The sequence below is a fragment of the Geotrypetes seraphini genome, chromosome 2 (assembly GCF_902459505.1).
Source record: "Geotrypetes seraphini chromosome 2, aGeoSer1.1, whole genome shotgun sequence".
In the NCBI taxonomy this organism is placed as follows: domain Eukaryota; kingdom Metazoa; phylum Chordata; class Amphibia; order Gymnophiona; family Dermophiidae; genus Geotrypetes; species Geotrypetes seraphini.
The window spans coordinates 330884-347878 of record NC_047085.1 but is presented as its reverse complement, the minus strand read 5'-3'; the positions used below and the strand labels follow the sequence as shown (position 1 = coordinate 347878).

General features: G+C 44.0%; 1 protein-coding gene across 3 annotated transcripts in view; it reads left to right on the top strand.

Annotated features, from left to right (window-relative positions):
- The window catches only part of MAPK15 (mitogen-activated protein kinase 15), a 269713-nt gene extending 258359 nt beyond the window's left edge, over positions 1-11354 (top strand). For all 3 annotated transcript variants that reach the window (XM_033933020.1, XM_033933019.1, XM_033933021.1), the window contains one exon: positions 3254-11354. In XM_033933020.1, the coding sequence (XP_033788911.1) occupies positions 3254-3448 (195 nt within the window). In that variant the 3' untranslated portion in view covers positions 3449-11354. The remainder of the gene's footprint in view (positions 1-3253) is intronic.
- Positions 11355-16995: the final 5641 nt, after the last annotated feature.

Below are 16995 nucleotides of genomic sequence, written 5' to 3'. Positions count from 1 at the left end.
CAACTGGAGGGAAAGGAATGAATGAAAGGAGATGGCAGGGCTTGGAGGGAAGGGAGGGAGGAAGAGATGCCAGAGCATGGGGGAAGAGAGGGAGGGAGATATGCCAAGACATGGAATGAAGGAGGAAGGTATGTCAGACCAAGGGAAAAGGAAGGAGGAGATGTCAGAGCATGTATGGGGAGGGAGAGATGAAAGGAAAGGAGAGAGATGTCAGGTAATCAGTGAAGGGAAGGAGACAGATGCCAGACCGTGGGGTGGGAAGGAAAGGAGAAGAGAGAGATGCCAGAGCATAAGGGAGGGGGTGGTGACAGAGAAAAATGTAGAGGTGGCAGAGCTGAAATGAATCATGTGCAAAGGAGAGAAGAGGCACAAGATAGTTTATGGAAGGAGCATAGAAAGAAGGAAAATGACATATGGAACGGGAAGAGGGCGGACAGTGGATGGCAGGGGCAGAGAGAGAGGGCAGACATGAAAGGGGCTGATGCTGCATGGAAGACAGAGAGAAGAGAGATGCGGGCTAGAAAGAAGTGATTGAAGACAAGATGGTTAAAGCAGAAACGACAAAAGGTAGAAAAAGATTTTCTTGTCAATAAATAAGATTATTATTATTATGATATCTGATTTTATTTAATGTTAGTAGCTAGTTTAAACCAACTCCTAAATACAGTACATGGTTCTTGAAAAGAAATTTGGCTCTCAAAAGAAATCTTAATTGTACTGCTGATCTTTGGCTCTTTTGACTAATGAGTTTGTTTACCACCGCCCTAGGTAATTGCTTTTGCTGTGCTTGTAAAAGGTATGTGAAATGTAAGGGAAAAAAAAATGTTTGCTCTTAGTAAAAAGGAGTATAGCTGTTGTCTCCTGTAATCCAGTCTTTAACATGAGGCAGGAGGCAAGCCCATGTATACTGCCTTGAATCTGGGAGACCCATACCCTCCTTATTCCATGGTCCCAGGAGACGATCAAAGGAAAGTTTAGATTTACCTCCCACCCAACAAAACTTAATTAGCAACTATCTCAAGCATTTCCAGTCTCGAGAGGTTAACCATTTAGGAAACAGGATCATGCTGAACAAAGATTTGCACCCCCCACCCCAAGATAATGGCCAGGCATTGTTTGGTGTGTTGTAAAAGCAATGGTATGTTAGCATAAAGACGGTAAGGATCCACTGGTAGGTTAATACTAAGATACGTAAAGTGGCTGTCCCTCCAACGCAAAAGAAAATCTGTCCCCTCTGATCCCGCAAACTATTGTCTGTATCTAGTGCCTGCGATTTATCCACATTAAGCTTAAAACCAGAGAAGTCTCCGTATTCTTGGAAGCTTTCTAGGAGGGTAGACAAAGATAACTTTGGTTGGGTAGGATGGACCAGGATATCATCTGCAAAGGCCATTATTTTAAAAGAGTGGTCCCCCATCTGGACTCCAATAATTTCTGGATTGAGCAATATTTCACATATGATTGAGCGATTGAGTCGGGGCAGCCCTGACAGTAGTGACAGGAGAAACAGCCATTTTTTTTTATGACACAGATATTTTGCGTGTATTACACACACAGAATATCTAGCCAAGAAAAAAAGCCTCCTGCCCCCCGACAGCACCCCCTCCCCAACACCCCAAAAATGGCAGTAGAGATGCCCACTCCTTTCTGCCACCAGATGCTCTCACCTCCCCTGCGTGAATATGGCAGGAGGGATGCCTGCTCCCTCCTGCCATCAGCACCCCCCATATGGCAGGAAGGATGCCAACTCCCTCCTGCCAACAGGTGCCCGCCGACTGCCAATGACATCAAACTAATATGGCAGGAGGAATGCCAACTCCCTCCTGCCATCGGAACCCTCCCAAACTAAGGCCTATCTCACAAGGGGGAATTGCCATGGCAGGAGGGAGTAGGCATCCCTCCTGCCATTGGGGGGGGGTGATCGGCATGGCAGGAGGGAGTGGGCATCCCTTTTGCCAATTTTCGCTAGCAAGGGGAGGGGATTCCCGGTGCCGTGTTTGTTGGGGGTCGTTGGGGAGAGCAAGGGAGGGTGGCTTCTTTAATAATGGAGCAGATATTGCACATGTATAACATGCACAGCATTTCTGCCCATTAAAAAAAAGGTTTTCTGCCCCGAACAGCTGAATGGCAGGGGGCTGCTTTCAGGGCTTCCCCTGCCCTCTCTATGCATGTTTCAAGTTTATTAAAAGATTTTTTAAACTTAATCAGGTTTCTAAACGGTGTGCAATATAAAATTTACATAAAAACATATTAAAACTGGGGATACTAGATAAAATCTAGGTGTCTTAATAAAACACTAATAAGACATATTGACTTGATGCTTATGTGTTCTAATATTCTCTTAACTACTCTTATATTACAAATGTTAATTGTTTTATTACTAATGGTGTGATTTTGATCCCCTGTACTATGACGTTTAGCTTTACTTTGTATAGTTCTGTTCATTTTGCTATAACTTCAATAAAAATGTATTGAACTTAAAAAAAGACATATTGACCAACTTCAAACAATAGAAAAAAGGGGAAGAACTACAATCGTAAAAGAGAAGTGAAACAAAAATGGGAAAACACAATAGGTTAGGGTAAAAAAATAATAATTTTAATTTTTTGTCCTTAAGAGGACAGTTGTTGTCCAAAAGCATCCTGGAACAAGAATGTTTATAATTTTGCTTTAAATTGTTTTATTTCGGATTCACTGCGCAAATGGTTTGGCAGCGAATTCCAGAGAGTAGGGGCAGTGACAGCAAAATTGTTGGAGCGCAATGTATTGATTAATTTTAAAGAAGATATGATGAGAAGATTTTGAGACATTGAACGAAGAGATTTTAAAGTATTATAAGGAATTAAAAGTCTGTTAATGAACTCTGGTTGATTGTTTAATTTTGTGATCAATTGGATGGCAGAGTTGGGGATTATGACAAACCTCCACTTGAATCATTTGAATGCAAACTTTTTGTGCATCAATAGCTCTTTTTGAATTGGCCAAAAATCAGATCGGAGCAGACCCATACAGTATTTACCAATCCTCTTTAGTGCATCTAGTCCTGAGAACAACTGAGTGATGTCACCTAATAAATTTGTGTGTAGCCCACAGCCAGCCAGCATTTCTCAGTCTTTTCCTTAGCAGATGTAACGTGCATGACTGCATTAATCATGTTTGGTTAGCTTTCAAGTTCCTTTTGGTTACAAGCCTAGACACGATGCTAGACATACTAGTGACTGTATGATTTTCCTTTTCTCTCCTCCATGTGCAGAATCAGAGGACACCTCAGTTCCAGAACAGAGAGATTCATCCAGTTCAGAAGTTCAGCAAGAAAATGTTCCAAGCCACCTCAAATGTAGGAGCAGCAGGAGATCCGAAAGCAAATCTGCAGAGCTATACACAGGCCTATGGGACCATCAGCAAGGCAGCACTACAAAGTCTTCCACTACGGAGCACCTCACCATAAGAAAGTTGCTGCTTAAAGAAGTGAGGCTTTTCCTTCAGCATTATCTGACTCGAATATTGGGATATGAACCCTAAGAACTGCAGTGCTTCTAATGGACTGCCAAGAATGTCTGATCAGTATCGGCTGCCAAGTGTTGGGTAAAAATCCTTAAAATATGCAAGAGAAGGGCATTAAGCATCTTTTCTATTTGGAGTGTGAGAGCAGGACACCATCTTCCAAAAGACAAATAAAGTTGGAGTCACTTCTAGTGTGTACAATCCCAGGACATGGTGCCATTGAGCTCCACCTACAGCCAGACTACATAACGCCAACATAGGGCACTACTAGCCATCACCTAGACACAGCTGATGACAGTGAATCTGATGTCCTGGCCCTCATATACCACAGAATACTTGAGCATTAAGCATTCCAAAAATTTAAAAGAAAAGCAATCTTCAAACAGAGTTTCCAGTGTTCACTTACAGAGCACACAACTGAGCCTTCTTCACTCTGATACTTTATCTCCTCATAGTATTTTGTTTGGAGGTTTCCCTGACAGGTCTACTTGCAGGCAGTGGAGACTCAATCTGGGCTGCCTGCCTACAGTCCCAACACTGACGTAGACATCCTTCAGATGTCTACGTCTTCAGATGGTTAGCATCCTGGGATACACCTTACCAAGGAACATGCTTCTGAATGCAATGTTGTAGATTTCAGGTGACAGGGAGGTAAGCACAAGGCTGAAGTACCAAAATGCAGTCTGATTCATTTAGGAAGGAGGAACTGCTTGTCTGTCCCCATTTTTGAGCCTTTGAGAACTATTAACTCTTCCTATTAATTTCTTGTATAATCCCACTCTGCTCCTGGACAAGCAGGTTGTGAACCCTGTCCTCGCCAGACAGGCTTATAAGGAGACATAAATATTCAGAGTCTTCACCATCTATTCTCTTATCTCAGCACCACTTCCCAGAGAATCAGTTTCTAACCTATAAGCCAGTCAAGAGGGAGCAGGTCTTTTCTGCTCGTGTTTATTTTTCTTTAATATAAATATTATTTTGTGCTTTTTTGTTGTGGTTGCCACATGCTTCAGTGTTCCCTGCATGGGACATCTTGGGCTGTGGGAGACCACAGACTTTTAGGAAGTCTACTTTCAGGGAGGGTCAACTGCCTGGACAAGCCTGATCCTTTGCTTATGTCCTTATATTGAGAAAGACATGGGGGAAGTCACTGCTTGCCCTGGATTGGTAGCATGGAATAATGCTACTCCTTGGGTTTTGACCAGATGCTAGTGACCTGGATTGGCCACCATGAGAACAGGCTACTGATCTGACCCAGTAAGGCTATTCTTTTGTTCGCTCCGGGGCTCAGGGATCCATCCCTTGGGAGCTAGCTCACCCCAGGTTTGTCTGCTAGTGGGTGGGCGCAGGCTGCATGGCTCCATGGAGGTGCAACTGAGATCAGAGCCAACTGCATCCCTCTGCATATTCACTTCGCTACCGTTGGTTTTGGCCCTGGGAGGAAGTCAGAGGAGTCAGAGTCCAGTGCACAGACCTGTTGAGGCAGAAGATCTCCCTGTGGGCTGTTACAGCTACCTTTCCTGTAGTCTTTCAGCATCATATGGCACAGTAAGTACTAAACTGACAGGCTGTGTCAGAGATTTTGGGGGGTCTCCAAAAGTGGGTTTTGGGCAGTTTGTAAGTGAGCCCTAGTCCCCCCTCCCTTAAAATCCTGAAATCGCCATGTTTTGGGGGTTCCTGTGTTTTTCCCAGGCTGTTTTGTTTTGAAAATTGCATGGGGGCCATGCTGGATTTTTTTTCCTGATTTGAATTTAAGATTATTTTTAACCTTCCAAGCATCTTTTTTGAAAGATAACTACTCAGATGGACTCCCCAGGGTAGGATTCTTTGGATTCATGCACCATTTGCAGTGGATGGCTGTCTGGTGAATGGTCATGTTCCACATGCGCTGTCGCACAGGAGGAGGGTGAAATTTCATCTGCCCAGGTTCCCTCTATCTCAGATTGCGGTCCTATAGCCTAGCATGCTTGGGGGCACTTGAAAAAGTCAAAAGTGGACCCCGAGGACATCATGTCTGCGGCCCCTGTGAAGCGCAGTGGTGATTTGGAGTCCAAAGCCCACAAGTCTTTTAAAGGTTCTAAGAAGGATCTGCAGGGGGCACCTCCTGTCCCGGAGAATGGTTTTTCACCTGATTTTATTAATATGCTATATTTAGCTAAGAAAATGGCAACTTCAGCATTTCTCTTGGCACTTACATTGGTACTGTGCCATTGGGGATTCCTCCACCGTAGGAGGGGGGTCCCAAGCCCAATACTCCTGTCACGTCTTACCTGGTTGTGCTGGTGGTCAACCCAGATTCTCTGGATGCCTTGACAATGCCTTTATGCAGGCTGGCACTACTGCAGCGGGGGATGTTGGTACTTTTGTAGATTTCCATAATCAGGATCCGGTAGGAGGATCCTGTGGTGCAGAGATTGTTTTAAACCCACAAACTTGGTTGATTTGATATCCGATTCCCTCAGGGAATTACAGTTAGACGCAGATCCTTCAGCTGCTGCTGCAGATTGCTCACTGATGGATAGCGAGAGGCCACACTCTCTATCCTTTCTGGACCATCCGGCTATTGCTAAAATACTTACAGATATCTGGGAAGTTCCTGAGGGTCATGTGCTCGGGTCATGTCCCGGCTCTATCCCATGGCTGACGCTTTTAATCAGTGTTTTGCGTCCCCGAGGGTTGATTCTTCGGAGTCTCAGGTAACTAAGCACACTTTTCTTCTGAGTGATGGAGGTGTCGTCCTGAAGGATGCTCAGGACCATTGGTCCCTCTTTGATTCAGCAGCAGCAGGCCTTTGGGCAGCTGCCGCCTCTTCTTTTGTAGTTAGAACTTGCCATTCTAAGCTTTGCCATGATCCTGACACTGTAGTGCTTTAGGATCTCCCCTTCTTAATTTTAGGGGCAAATTATGTGGTGGGTGGCTTGCATGACATTTTCAACGTATTTAGCAAGCTATTGGCCTATGCTGTTTCTGTGTGTCGGATGTTATGGATTTGGCAGTGGTCTGGAAGCTCATCCTCCAAGGCAACCCTGAGTAAGTTGCCTTTCTGAGGGAGTTGCTGTTTGGCAAAGGTCTGGATGACCCTATGGCCAGCGTGCAGGACCATAAGCCTAAGGCATTGCCAGATAGCATACCCTGGACCCGAGAGGTTCAGGGCACCATAGCTTTAGTCCCCCACAGTGCTAGCGTCTGTTCTAACGGGGCTCCTTGGGTACATACTCTTCCCAGATTGCCAGGCTGCAGTTTGGGAGTTCTTGATACTAGCCAGCATCTGGAAGTCTCCATCTGGCGGCCTCCAAGAAACAGTTCTGACGCCATGCCTATGATCAGAGTGTGGCTCTCGGCCTTCTTGGTGGAATGGTGAGCCATCACCTCAGACCGTTGGGTCTTGGACGTTCTTCAGGATGACTACAAATTTGAGTTCCACCATCCTCTTGCAGAGATTTTATTGGATTATCCTGCAGGCTGTCTGGAAAAGGTGGTCAAAATGATGGCCACGATGAAAAGGTTGCTGGATCTTGCGGCCATCGAACCCGTTCTAAAGCAAAACTTGGGCTCCAGCAGATACTCGATACACTTTATCGTTCCAAAGAAAAGCTACATAGGCTGGAGGGCCTATTCTGGACCTGAAGGCAGTCAGTGCTGCCCTGAATGTCCCATGATTCTGGATGGAAATGGTACGGTTGGTGATTGCATCAGTAGCTCTAGGGGAGTTTCTAGTGTCCCTGGATCTGACAGAGGCAAACCTCCACATTCTGATATTTCCATAACTTCAGAAATTCCTGCGATTCCATGTCCTTCAGAGGCACTATCAATTTGTGGTGCTCCCTTTCAGGTTGGCGACCGTGCCCAGAACATTCACCAAGATGATGGTTATGGTAGCTACCCATCTGCGCTCTCTGTGTATCCTTGTCCACCCATATCTCAATGATTGGCTCATCAGAGCTCCATTGGCAGGGAGGTGGTTCAGCAGGTTGTTCAGCTGCTACAGTGGCTAGGCTGGATGATCAACTTCCAAAAGAGTCATTTCGAGCCAACCCAGGACCTGGAATATCTAGGTGTTCACTTCAGTACTGGAGCAAACAAGGTGTTCCTGCCTTTGGCAAGCCAGGTGAAGCTTCAGGGTGTTATCAGGGAGTTGCTTATTGCTCTGGCTCCCACAGCATGGCAGTATCTTCAGGTCCTGGGGTCCATGGTATCAACAATAGATATGATTCATTGGGCCAGGGCCCACATGCACCCATTACAGAAAGTGCTCATTTCATGCTGGAGTCCACAAAGGGACCCACTACACATGTGCCTCCCCTGGACAAGGGAGGCTTGGGCCAGCATGGCCTGGTGGTTGTATCCTCAGATGCTGGACTGGGGCCTGCGGATCTCCAACTTTGTGATCCTGACAACGGACGCCAGCCTTTTCAGCTGGGGAGCAGTTTGTCACCATAGTACAGTACAGTGGCAGTTGTCTCGGACCGAGCAGAGATGGTCCATCAATTGTCTGGAGTTGCAGGCAATTCGCCTGGCTCTACTTTGCTTCACACAACATTTTCAGGGGCAAGCAGTGCGGATTTCTCTGACAATGCCATGGTGGTGGCTTACATCAATCGACAGGGGGGTACCAAAAGTGCCTCCCTGAGCAAGGAGGCCCAATTGCTGTTTCAGTGGGTGGAGCGCCATCTTCTAGCAATCTCCACGGTTCATGGAGTGTGGACAACATCCAGGCGGATTATCTCAGCTGACAGACTCTGGATCCCGGGGAATGGTCCTTGTTCCTGAGAGCATTTGACTGCATCATAGACTGGTGTGGGGGGGTCTTCCAATGTTTGATCTCATGGCATCTTCAATTAACAGGAAAGTGGATCCCTTCTTCAGCCACCGGTGCAAAAGGGAAAGCGAAAGCTTGGATGTGCTGGTGCAGCCCTGGCTGCAGGAGGGTCTTCTATATGTCTTTCCTCCTTGGCACATAATCAACCACCTATTGAGGCGGATTGCATCTCACATTGATTGGGTGATTCTCGTTACACCAGATTGGCCAAGATGCCAATGGTACACCGATCTGGTTAGTCTCCAAGGGGTTCAAGCTTCCTTGTCACCCTCATGTGCTCTTGCAAGTCTGATTGCCATCCAGGATTCGGACCAGCTCTTGAGCACATGTTCTTAGTCAGCAAAGGCTACTCATCGGTAATGATTTCTACCCTTCTCTGCAGCAAGCAGAAGTCCATGCTGGCAGCTTATGCAAAGGCGTGGAGATGTTATCAGGCCTGGTGCATGCAGAGACAGGAAGATCCTTCAGTTCCATCCATTCCCAGAATCCTGGAGTTTCTTCAGGATGGGTTGGGAAAGGGGCTGGTGATGGCTTCTCTTAGGATCCAGCTAGCTGGTCTCTCCTGCCTCGGACTGAAGCACCTGAGGGGCTCCTTGGCTTCTCATCCAAATATTGTTCTAAAGGCGCACTCCGGCTATGGCCTCTGTTTCAGACACCTTGTCTGACGTGTAATCTTAATCTGGTTCTCCGATCTTTGGCTTGTCCACCTTATGAGCTGATGGAGTACGCTTCTCTTATGGATCTCGTCGCAGCCGCGGTTCCTGATAGGTGCAGCAAACCAGGCTATCTGTGATGGATACAGAATTGACATGTTCCTTCCTACCAAGGAACCCTTCAGGCTCTTCCCTAGGCACCAGCCAAGGGTGTATAGTACCAGGTAAGAAACAGATACCTTACAAGCAAGGAAAAACGCACACCCAGAAATGAACAAAAATTTGTGCTTTTATTTCTGAACCCTGGTCAGCCTACGTTGGTATTGTCAGTAGGTTTCAATAGCTTTTAAGCACAGTCTCAAAAAAGGAAATCAAAACTGTTAGCCATTCCTGCCACACTGGCTTCACAAACTACACAGTCTGGCTATAGTTTTTAAAAAAAACCAAGAACAAAAACTGTGCCTGGACTTTTAGTCTTTACTTCACCAGTTCTCTTCACCAGCACAGTACTCCTACAGTTGCAATTCCATTATTTTTATGCCAGAAAAGAGCAAACAAAGAAAAAACATGTCACAGGAAAAATAAAGCTTTTAGAAGGAGAAAGGAATCTCACCCAGAAATTCCCAGGCAGATTCTCTCTTTACCTGAGCAGGACTTCAGGAGAGCTTGTAAGCAGGTTTGTCCATCAACTCTTTAATATTTCAACAAAGAGTTAACAAAGTTTTGAGCACATTCAAAACAGAATCCACATTGAGTCATTACAGCACATCTCCTAGTTCAGCCTGCATTTAACTATCACTGGCTGAGAAGTCCTGCCCACCAGGGCCGGCCAGCCTCCAAAGCAACCATCTCCAGATGGATTTGTTTTGCCATTTCTTCTGCCTACATTGCAGCGGGGAAGAAGGCCCCTCTCTCAGTGAGGGCTCATTCAACCAAAGGCGTTTTCTCCTTTTGGATGGAGTCATCTACAATCTCTTTGGAGGCAATCTGTAGGATGGCTACCTGGTCCTCTTTGCATACCTTCACCAGATTTTACCAGATTGATGTGGCCAAGCAGGAATCTGCTTTTGGTTCTTCCATTTTGCTTGCTGGCTCATCAGCTCCACCCTAGTTTTTGGGTCTGCTCTGTTATGTCCCACTTGTCCAGGAATAGATGGGAGTGTACGAGAACAAAAGATTAGATTCTTACCTCTGTTAATCTTCTTTCTTGTAAATCTATGCTTTATTCCTGGAACCCGCCCTGGAGCCTGCTGATTCGCCGATCATCTACCTTGACAAATACTGGTAAGCTGAATTTCTCTCCTTTCTGACCAGCCCTTTGAAGATTACCACCTGAATGTATTTTGCACTTTCCTTGGGGTTTCTAGTCCTAGTGAGGATAGATTTACAACCCGCTTGTTTGTTTGTTTATTTCTCACCCGTCCTTGTCCAGGAATAGAGTATGGGTTTACAAGAAAGAAAATTAGCAAAGGTAAGAACCTAATCTTTCGATCAAGGTTTTATAAAATTCCTCAATTTGAAAAATGATTTATCCCAATCACTTGATCCACTGCATACTCAATTGTAGATGCCACCTATTGTAGACGCTCCTTGTAACGAGGGGCCAATTTCCTGAACCTGAAGGTCAATTTGGGCTAGGATGCTGTTCATAGGGGCTAAGAGCTGGGGGGGGGGGGGAGAGGAACAGTCCATCCTCAGAAGTCCAATAAAGGTGCAAAAGCTCTCACTGAAGAAAGAAGTTCATGAGTAGTCAGAAACAAAGATCAAGCGTTGCTGCCTTCTCCGATTCCCCGGGCAATAAAGCACAGTGCTGCTGGACCACTTTAACCAATTCTCTTTATAGCCAGCTTCCCAATGTTAGTAGCAGCAAACCTCACATTCATATTCAAAAACTTGGTGCTCTTCTCACAGATCTATTCCTTGCTGCACTAGAAAGCTGATTGATGCAGCAGCTCTTGCAAAATATTGCTTCTACCTGTATGCAACTGTTGTACTGATCTAGCTCTTTACCTTGAAGGTGATCTTGCCACTGCTATTCATGCCTTACATGTTAAAAGTACTGTTGCCACTGCAGGCCAGAAGAAAATATATCCAAGAGTTGGTTTGCACATCACTTACTTAGGGACAATCTGATATCCAGAGCAGCATCTGCATGCATGGAGGACTCAGAAGTATTAGATTCCCAGGAGGCGGTTCTGATTTGGATGGGCCAAATTAAGAGCCCAGAGGAGCAGCTTCTGTAGAGTGTTGTGATCAATGTCTCTTGGCATCAGGATTGACATTGTTCTATGTTGGGTTTTGGGGTTTTTCATGAATAAGTGTAAACAAGTGACTTACATTTTTAATTTTATCACATAAAAACCTGAGCTGCAGTCTCATTTGACTTAGTTTTAATTTTATGGCATGAAAACCTGTGTGCTTTAATTACGTGTCAATTGCCTGTTTCATCCTGTCTGTCCATCCAGTTAACTCATTCAATTTCCCTTCATCTGTCATGCCATGTTTATCATTCTTTCTATTGCAGCATCCATATCAATATGTGAAACACAGAATCTCATTGTTCTGTACTTTGTTTATTACCAAACTTAGAACTCATCAGCTTCTTTACATAAGAACACTTCCACCTCTTCACTGTTCAATCATAATCTTGTGCAGCTTAAAAGAGAAAAGGATTGTGAGGGCAATTCTATAAAAAGCCGCCTAAAGGAAAGTAGGGGCCTACTTAGCTTTATAGCATATTAGAGGAACTTCTACTACTACTAATTATCATTTCCCCAGTGCTACCAGGTATACACAGTGCTGTACACCAGACATGAAAGAGACAGAAAGGTGAATCTTGTGATGGGGCCAGGGGTAAGCCTAGCACTGGCAACCCGGCTCCCGCCCCAGGCGCAAGTATTAGCGCTCTTTGGAGGACCATTCTGGAATAAGCACAGCAGAGTAAAAGAAAAAAAATTTCCCAAAAATTTCCAGTTCCAAGTTTTATTATCCAGTTCAATTTGCACTGGTTCTAATACACTGGCTGATGATGCTTGGAAAAGATTTATCATAAACAAAGTTCTCCTTTACAGCCACTTTTTGCATCAATTAGAAAGGGAAAAAACCCCAAAAATATTTCCCTTTAAACAGGGTTTCTTTCTCACAGTTCTGCTGCCATGCTTTGCACAGTTCTGGGCAGCATTCTGGTTTCAAGAACTTATATACAAGAGCCCCTGTGGACCAGCTGGTCCTGGGCTTTAGCTTCACGCCTTCTAGGCTTGGCACACTGCTGTGTTTAGCCCACTGTTTCTCCAGGAAGTTCTCCCCACCTGACTGCCTGAAGTATGAATATCCCACTGACCCCTCTTATTTCTGGGCAGTGGGCTGGGAACCATCCACCCTTGTTTTAATAGTCTAAGATTCCTCTCCCAAAAGTTCCCTTTATCAGGGATATGCAATGTCAGGTCACTGAATCCACTCCAGGCTTTATTTCTCCTTCTAAGGTTAGTTAGAATTACCCTTCCCCCCACTCACTATGCTTTGCTTGCATACAGGGATTCTGGTTTAATTTCTGCTATTAGGCAATCCTCATATTCACACATCAAACTCTCATTCATTATACAGTCCCACATAAGGACAGAAATGTTTCTTTAAGTACTTTAAACCATTGTTATAGAACAAACTTTCATTCTCTCCCCCCCCCCCCCACCCATAGTACCTTTCTTAACTTTTTCTTTTCTTTTTTACCTCTGTACACTCAAATCTTGCCTTCTTTCTCACCCTTCTTTTTAAATGTTCAGCTACCTCTTAATTCTCCATCTTCTCTCAGTTCATCTTCGATTCATTTTCGCTCAATACTTTAATTCACTCTCTAGTGATTTCAAAACTAGACTACTGCAATTCTTTGTTAAAGGGGGCATATCTTAAGGATATAAGGCGCCTCCAAATCATACAAAACACTGCAATAAAGGTAATCTCAGGTTCAAAAAAATTTGATCATGTTACACCTCTGCTTCAAAACGCTCACTGGCTACCAATTTCATATAGGATTACATATAAAATAGCACTATTAGTCTTTAAAACAATAAGAAATAATACTCCTGCATTTATAGATAGGCTTCTGATTCCTTACAGCCCGTCAAGAGTTCTCAGATCATCCTCTCAAGCGTCCCTATATGTCCCCTCTTTAAAAATCATCGGTACTCGCCGTGACCTGATCTTTTCGGTTACAGCCCCAACTATTTGGAACTCACTCCCTCTTTATTTAAGACTTGAACAAGATTTGAAAAAATTCAAAAATAGTTTAAAGTGTTTTCTTTTTAAAGAAGCCTTTAACTAAAAGTTTATTTTTCGGTTGATTCTTAATCTCATCGTCTTGTATTAAACTCAGATTATATTTCCCCTCTTTTTAGATTTTCTTGTTTGCAAATTCTTTTCTCACATCATCCTTATGTTCTAACCTAATCTGATTAACACATTTTCTTTTTTTTTTTTATTGTATTTTTTCTTTTTCCCTCCTTTCCTACTGTTTCATGTGTTTGTTACCCCAGTTCGTTTTTTTTAATTTTAAAGTAATTATTTTTATTTATTTTATGATGTATTTGTGATTTAAGAAATCCAATTTTATTTCTTTGTAAAACGCTTTGTATCCTGAAAAGCGTTTAATCAAATAATTTAATAAACTTGAAACTTGAAACTTCCTAACTCTCCATTTCCCATCTCACTCCTTTCCCAGCCTCCTATTTCCTGCTATCTACTCCCCATTACCACATTTCTACCACTGTACTCACTGCTCTGTCACTCATCTTGTCATCTCCCTTTTGACCTCATCCACCTGGCTCACCACTTTCAGAATCCCCCTCCCTCTCTCCTCTGGTCAGGCTATAATTCCCTGTCCCTTTCTTTCCATCTCCTAGCATCTTCTTATCCCATCTCTCTTCCCTCCTGCCCTTCTATGGGTCCATCTCTGCTCCTCTATGCCCATGGTCGCCACGTCAGAGGGAACACTTCTGGTTCAACCACAAGAGGCATATAGGATCCGCTGCCCACGGCTTTCAGCGAACAGTGCAGGAAGATGGAGGAGGGTGCTGGCAAGACAGAAAACACTGCATCACCCTCGAGCGTGAGTGGGACCGCACAAAATACTTCATGGGGCCGCATGCGGGCCGCGGGTTGGACACCCCTGATTTAAACCTTCAGGTTCAATTGTTTTCAATTTAAATATCCAGCGTTGTTCTCTTTGAGCCAGTATTTTGGGTTTTTTTTTTAATCCCCCCTCCTTCTCTTGTGTATCACATCTAGAACTACAGCTCATAAAGAAAAAAAAGTCATGCTTATATTTTTTACAGTGTTTTGCGAGAGATGCAGTTAAGACCTCCCTCATAATATTGCTTTTATGTTCGTTTAACCTAATATTGAATGCTCTAGATGTCTGCCCTACTTAGATTAAATTACAAGGACATTTGAGAGTGTATATCACTTCCGAGGTTTTACAATTGGAGATATGTTTTAGCTTGTATTCTTTTTTATCAGTAGGATTAACAAAAGATTGAGTGCATTCCATAATACGGCACATATGACAAGTGCCACACGTTGTATGTCCTAACTCTGCAGTGGTTTCAATCCTTTTTTCTGATGGAAGTACAGCTGGGCATAATATTTCTTTTAAGTTTTTTGATCTGCGGTAAGCAATCCGCAGATCAGAGTCCTTAAATGTCCAGGTAATACTAAGCATTTGCTAGTGTTTTCTAAGGATTTTGACCACCATGGAACTGTTTTTTGCATAAGTGAGAACACAGGTGACTTTTTCCATTTATTCCGTGTTTCTATATTGTGCATCAGCAATTCTTTTAGGAGCCAGAAGAAGGTCCCTATTGTTGTATAAAGCTCTTTTAAATGCTGTATTTATGACTTTTTGGGATAACCTCTTTTGGCAAATCTTTCTTTCATTTCTTTTGATTGATTTTTGTAATCCACTACTGAAGAGCAAATTCTCCTTAAACGGAGAAACTGAGAGTAGGGGAGATTTTTTTTAAGACTGACTGGATGGAAACTGGAAAAGTGAAGTGCTGTATTTTTATTTGTATCCTTTTGGTAAACTTTAGTCTGAAAACTGTCTTCATGCCAAATAACCGATACATCCAAAAATGAAGTTCTGAATTTGGCATAAGTACACGTCTCCCTCTGAATCCGTGGTTTCAGCATCTGCGGATTCGGTTATTTGTGATTTTTTTTACAAAAAAACATTTAAACTTTTTCGGGCTATTTTAAGCCCTGTAAGTCCCCCCTTAAGCCTTACCTGGTGGTCTAGTGCAGTGGTTCCTAACCCTATCCTGGTGGACCACCAGGCCAGTCGGGTTTTCAGGATAGCCCTAATGAATATGCATGGAGCAGATTTGCATGCCTGTCACTTCCATTATATGCAAATCTCTCTCATGCATATTTATTAGGGCTAGCTTGAAAACCCGACTGGCCTGGTGGTCCTCCAGGACAGGGTTGGGATCCACTGGTCTAGCAGGTTTTCAGGGCAGGAGCGATCTTCCTACACTCCTGCCCTGTGCAGATCGCCCATAGGAAATTGCTACCTTGAGCTCCTGTAGTCTCTCGAGACTATGATGGGAGCTAAAGGCAGCCATTTCCTATGAGCGATCTGTATGGGGCAAGAGCAGGAAGATCACTCCTGCCCCAAAAACCTACTAGACCACCAGGTAAGGCTTAAAGGGCTTAAAATAGCCGGGGGGAAGCGGGGGGGGGTCAGAACCGGCCCGAATATTATTCGCGGTTTTTTAATATTTGCGGGCCGGCTCTGCCCCTAACCCCTGTGGATACGGAGGGAGAAGTGTACTTTACATTTTGATGATAGCCATTGATGTAAATAAAGAAGTTATTTAACTCTGTTTCAGTATCTTCCCATATAAAGAAAATGTCGATGTATCTAAACCATATCAAGATCTTAGAAAAATATCTGGAGGTATAGACCCATTGATTTTCAAAGGCATATAGTCTAGAGATTCTGGGCTGCAGTCTATTTCATCCCCCTCTACTTCCATAAGAGACTCCTCACTCTCTGAAGCTGGGTACAAGCTATCTGCTGGTACAGCATTTGGCCAGCCCTGCTCATGGAGATTTTCCCTTCCAATTAGCCTCTGCTTGGAAAGCAAAGTTTTGTCAGCATTGCAGTGCTGTGGGACAGGAGTTTTCTTAGCAGGAGGAACGTCCTTCCCTCCAGGTTCCTGATTGCCTGTGTGTGTTCTCAGCTGGCCTTGATTTATCCTGCTGGGGAATTTTCACTGGTGCTCTAACCACGTCATGCCTGTCAGTTCCACCCTCTCGCTGTGTCAAATTGCCTGACCAGAGGTTTAACCAAAGAATTAACAAATGGTTTATAAAAGAGAATATAGTGGCTTGGAACAGGTATTCTGTTCTTCTCTGCCATCCCTTCTCTGTTCTGCCCTGCCTGTCTGATCTTAGCACTGGGAACAGAGTTAAAGGGCAGGTTCCTTGGCTTAGGAATAGGCACATTTTCTTTAATGGCAGGGTTTAAAGCAGATTTTGAACCAGTGACAGGGGCTTCCTTGCCACAATCTATACACTTCACTATATATGCATGGTTTTTAATAGGTTGCATATGTAAATGTGAACTCCAACCTGCAAAATAATGTTCATATTTGAAGAATGGAAACAATAATCCAAGAACCTCCAGTATAAGCCACTTTAATGGATTTTTTTTTGCCTATGATAGAATGTTGGAGGGAAGTTAATGAGCTATTTAAGCTCCCCTTCATAGTTCCGGAGCATTGATTGCCCTGCAGCTTCTGAGGCATTTTCCTCAGTAAGTGTATATTCACTGAATTGAACTGAATCCATAAGACATATAGGGCTGCTTTTACGAAGGTGCGCTAACGTTTTTAGTGCATGCACCGGATTAGCGCATGCTAGACGAAAAACTACCGCCTGCTCAAGAGGAGGCGGTAGCGGCTAGCGTGCCCATAGCGGTTAGATTTTGAACATTTTTCCCAGCGCTTATACTGGAGGTTCTTG